Genomic DNA, 5,306 nt, shown 5'->3' on the forward strand with positions numbered 1-5,306 from the left:
TGCTGAAGCTGAGAAGTTTCAGCAGTAAGATGTAAACCATGACTGTCTGCTGCTGTGGAATGCAACAGGGGGACCCATGATTGTTCTGGTGTGGATGTTTTCGTTCAGTGACCATTCACAGCAGAGCTGGCTCTTGCTCTCGGTTGGGCCAGCCACCTTTGTTATCATTCTTTACTTTTCTATTCTTAGCTTAGCAGCTTCTGGAAACCTTTCCTTTCTTTTTCTTTTTAGCATAGTTATAATATATGTATATATCATAAAATAATAAATTAAGTCTTCTGATCATGGAGTCAGATCTATGTCTCTCCCTTCATCCTGAAAACCCCAGTGACCACTGTCACAGCCCTTGCTGAGGGAGACTTTTGTAAGACACTGCAAGCCAGTGAAGCCTGCTGGTTGCCTGAATGTTCCATAGCTTGTTTAGATGACTAGACCCTAGAACTGAGCAGCAGTTACTTGAAACAGTAGCAAAACCACTAAAAACATTATGCCCCTCTCAGAAAGAGGTCCATGACATATGTTTCCTTCCATACAGCCTGTAGTCTCAGAATGGCATTCAATTGCCTCTATGCCCCATTCAATTGCCATTATATACATATCTGCTGCTGGTTTAAATACTGTGGAGTATCAAACACAGCTTCAGATACTACAAAACATCATGGTCTTCAGTAGCACCTGAAGCAATCCCATCTGCCAGCCTTGCAGCACCTTGAGTAGCACTAGATGTTTATGTTAAAGCACCTGAACTGGTCCTTAATAGCCAAAATGGTGCTTAGTTCAAGAACAAAGCAATTGGGACCTTTTCCAGGACACTTGTGGCATCAGCACTATGAGCATGTTTTGTTTCATTTTGCTTAAAATACAGATAATATTCACCTGAGTAACGTGCAGATGGAGGCTCTGCCAAAAACCACTCGAGGAAAGGGTGGCGTTTGTAAGTACTCTCACGTTTACACTTCTCAGTATCTCCATTATGTTGAATCATATCCACTATCTCCTGGGTCCATGTGGTACCTGAAAATGTCAAGTGTTTAGATGTTTCTGTCCACGACAGCCAAGAGTTTCTTCTATTAGGGCACTGAAAACCACAAGGATGGACTCTGTGCTAATGGGGGAAAGAATAGCATAGAAAATAATAGACAAAATGGAAAAAGAGTACGATACAGGCAAAATGTCTAATTAAGCAACAAAGGTAATTCTCAAAGCTCAATTCAAGAATTCCATTTTAGACAGACTTCTTGCCTGAAGAAATAAGTCCCCACACCAGTACTGAAAAAAACACTGGGATAAACTCACTATTGTTGGGAGAATATTATTTGCAGAGGAATGAAACTCCTTCCTTTAATCCCTCACAAAAATTCAGCTATTTTGTTTTCATACTGAATTTGAGTAAAAAATGCGATACCTGAACTTCAAGCGAGTTAAAATTTCATACAGTTTGAAAATATAAAAAAGTGGAAGTATTTGCAAAGTTTCCCTTTGGAACATGTTAATGAAAGTGTGTACATTTCATCTGCCTGAGTGACTGCAACATTTGTGAGAGTTACAGTATCTCATGTGTCACTTTTCTTTTATAGCTGTCATCTCTGTGTCAGACACATCTCCTCTGAGGTACTGTGGCAGGTCAGCTAGAGAACAGGCTAAGGGATAAATTGGAAAGCAATTTAGGCAGGAGATTCAGCCCTTCTTAAGATGCTTGTGTTGTGCATCTCACACAGATATGACATAATGTCAAATGGAATCCTAACTTTATTTATTTTCAGTTCAGTGGCTGGAAGGTTTTAATCCCAGCTGGGTAAAATAATGTGGTTTTGCATTTAGTATACAGGTAGTAAATCAAAAGCCTTCAGGTTTTACAAAACTAATGGTGGATTTTTTTGTTAAAAACATTTTCCCCCTACTGACCAAAAAAAAAAAAAAGCCCTAAAAATTGTTGCTAATTAAAATAATTATTTTTTATGATGATCAAATTCTCCCATATCTGTTCCTGAATCTCCAAAACTGTATGTTTTTATTCATACAGAATTCATATTGATGCTTGTTATTAATTGTTTTCTTGTGTAGTAAGTATAAAGGGTTTGATGAAGGGGAGAAATATTGTCCAGTCACTGAGTAAAATGCCAGATAGCTAATATTAATGGTGTTATTTTTCTTTGTTGGTTTGTTGACCAAAATTATTAAATTAATTTGGTTATTTTAAAGAATTAATCAATTTTCAGAAATCACTACTTGTTTACACAAAAAATCATTCTCCAAATACATAATATGTTTCATAGTCATACAGTGAGTTTCTGTTATTTCTTAGTAATGATCACATATTTCTAGGCACTGTTAAATCACTACATATTGGTGGAAAACTCCTATTGTCACCATTAATATAAATGTCTATAATCTTAGTTAAAGGTAACAATTTTAGGTCATTAGACTTTGGGTGTTTGTACTTCAGTAGTAACAGGTAGTTGTTGCATCTGCCAAAGAAGTCAGGAGTTACTAGTCACAGCTAACACAGCTTCATGTCTTTAAAATATGTCTAGTTTGGAGTGAAACAAATATCAGTCACAAAAAAAAAAAATCTCAACCCATCAATAAGCACGATGCCAAATTTTCTGTTCTGTTTCCTACCCACACCAACCTGCTTTTGCATAGGTTGCAATGAGCACATCATCAGGCTTGGCTTTGAACTTCCACACTTGGTCCCAAATGCTGGCAATTGGTTGTGTGAGGAGAACACCATCCAATTCAAATAACACAGGTTGAATCATTGTCTCTTCCAGACTCAAATCTTTCATTTTATTCATGGCAATGAGAACTGCATGAAGAAAGGCTTAGAATTAACATGGCTGCTCTGCAAAAAAATCTGAATTTACTCATCTGGAGGTCTCTCTTATTGACAAAATTCCTTGTCCTCTGATTTCTTTTTGCCATGATTTGGCCTATCTGGATCCATATATAGACCTCTTAAAGCTGGATCTTGTTTTCAGAAATGCATGGTGTATTGCTAGTGGTAGTTTTCTGTGTCTCTAAAAATCACTTTTTTTACTCAGATACCAGAAGAGAAAAATGTCATTATTCTCATATCAAACACATTCATGTAAAATTCTGATGGTTGGTATGAAGGATTCTAAAGGCAAAAAAAAAAAAGAGGTGTGATTCAAAAGAAGGCAGAGAATAACAGCAGATAATGAAATCAACACACAGGACCCAGCCCTTCCTCTGTGAAGAAAATAAACAGAAACGCCTGCTAACATCCTTGTGCTTTATACTCACAAAAATATTTACAGACCTTTTCTGTGTTTTGTTTCTGGATCTTGGCACTTTTGGAACTCTTTGCTGTGTTTTGAAATATGTTGCCCGTAAATAACCTGAACTAGATTGATAATTAACTAAAGGTTGTTAGACTTTAATTATGTGAATCAATCTGTTTTACAATAACTAGTTATTGATTTCTGAATTTCTCACAGGGATACCTCTTAAGCATAACTTTCAGAGCTCCAGAGTCTGGTCAGAAGAAAGCTGTGCTTAATGGGAGGCTATAGAAATAATCTCAACTAAAAATATCACCCAGAAAAAAAAGACATTTCAATCCCAACAGCAAATATTGCTAGAATATTTTCTTTAGTTTTCTTGTTTACTCACAGCAATTTCCTACGGATTCAGCTGAGCGGAGCGAGATGTTGGATTGGTGACTGGGCAGTCACTAAAGAAATTTTTTAAAAAATGAAGGAAAAAGAAACTTGCCTGAGAATTTTTCCTGCTTAAATGTCTTCAGTCCTTGGCTGCATTGACAACTATGCAGGAACTTAAATCTTCAGGCACAAGTAGGTTGAAAACTTGTGTGGGTGGAGATTCCATTCTTCCTATCAGTATGAGGAGAGTAAAGGAGGAAGTGCAGCAGCAACCAACAGCTAAGCACTTTTTCTGGCATGGTTTGTGAAATCTGTTCGAATCCTGTGAAAGAAAAACACTTGGAATTCTCATGTAAAGAATGATTCTTTACTGGCAACAACATAAAATGTCAGTCAATAGCTCCAGCAAGGTTATTAATTTGTCTCTCTCATTGTCAGCAGTCTTGGAATAATTAATTTTCTTCCTAATATCTAATCTAAATTGCAAAGATCCTGTGTGTACAGGCAAAGGAAAAAACATCCCAAAAATTTTATTCCCTACTTCCCATCAGCAGGTGATCCAGCCACCTCCCAGAAAGCAGGGCTTCAGTCCACAGGTGGTTGCTGTATGTAAGCCTACTGCACTTATACTTACTACCACTGTGGGAGTGCTATGGGGAAAATAAACTCCATCTTATGGATGGGGCATTTCCAATTTCTCTGGGCAGCCTGTTCTACTGTCTCACTACCCTCACAGTTAAGAATTTCTTCCTAACAACTAATCTAAACCTACTCTCTTTCAGTTTGAAACCCCCTTGTCCTGTCATTCTATACCCTTGTCAAAAGTCTCTCTCCATCTTTCTTGTAGATTCCCTTCAGGTACTCCATGGCCACAGTTTGGTCACCCTGAAGCCTTCTCTTCTCCAGGCAGAGCAATTCCAGTTCCGTCAGCCTTTCCTTATAGGACAGGTGCTCCATCCCTCTGACTGTCTTGGTGGCCTCCTCTGGACTTGCTGCAGCAGGTCCATGTCCTTCCTGTGCTGGGGACCCCAGAGCTGGATGCAGCACTCCTGGTGGGGTCTCACCAGTGCAGAGTAGAGGGGCAGAATCACCTCCCTGAATGCACTTCCCAGCCTCCTCTGGATGCAGCCCAGGACACATTTGGCTTTCTGGGCTGCAGGTGCACATTGCTGGGTCATGTCCAGGCTCTCATCCATCAGCACCCCCCAAGCTGTTCTCCCTAGGGCTACTCTCCATCTGTTCATCCCCATCTAGCCTGTATTGATACTGGGAGATGCCCCAACCCAAGTGTGGCACCTTGTGCTTGGTCTTGTTAAATCTCATGAGATTCCCATGGGCCTACTTCTCAAGCCTGTCCAGATCCCACTGGATGTCATCTGGTCCTTCAGATGTGTCAACAGCACCACTCAGCTTTGTGTCATCGACACAGTTGCTGAGGGTGCACTCAATCCTTTGTCATTAATGAAGATATGAAATAACCCTGGTCCCAGTATGGACTCCTGAGAGACTTTACTTGTCACTGATGTCCATCAGGAGAGCCACTGACCACTACATTCTGGATGCTACTGTCCAACCACTTTCTTATCCATCTATCAGTTCGCCCATCAAATCCAACTCTCTTCAATTTACAGAGAAAGATTTTGGGGGGGACTGTGTTAAAATTTATGTTTATATAAGTCC

The 5,306-nt window shown here is 39.4% G+C and overlaps 1 protein-coding gene across 1 annotated transcript in view; it reads right to left on the reverse strand.

Annotated features, from left to right (window-relative positions):
* The window catches only part of SULT1C4 (sulfotransferase family 1C member 4), a 7,376-nt gene extending 3,535 nt beyond the window's left edge, over nucleotides 1-3,841 (reverse strand). Inside the window, exons 1-3 of the mRNA XM_005419983.1 lie at nucleotides 3,739-3,841; nucleotides 2,633-2,809; nucleotides 877-1,014 (exon numbers count right to left, since the gene is read on the reverse strand). Coding sequence (XP_005420040.1) covers nucleotides 877-1,014; nucleotides 2,633-2,798 — 304 coding nt within the window. The 5' untranslated portion in view covers nucleotides 2,799-2,809; nucleotides 3,739-3,841. The remainder of the gene's footprint in view (nucleotides 1-876; nucleotides 1,015-2,632; nucleotides 2,810-3,738) is intronic.
* Between the last annotated feature and the right edge of the window lie 1,465 nt (nucleotides 3,842-5,306).

This window comes from Geospiza fortis, unplaced genomic scaffold, assembly GCF_000277835.1.
Source record: "Geospiza fortis unplaced genomic scaffold, GeoFor_1.0 scaffold192, whole genome shotgun sequence".
NCBI classification, from domain to species: Eukaryota; Metazoa; Chordata; class Aves; order Passeriformes; family Thraupidae; genus Geospiza; species Geospiza fortis.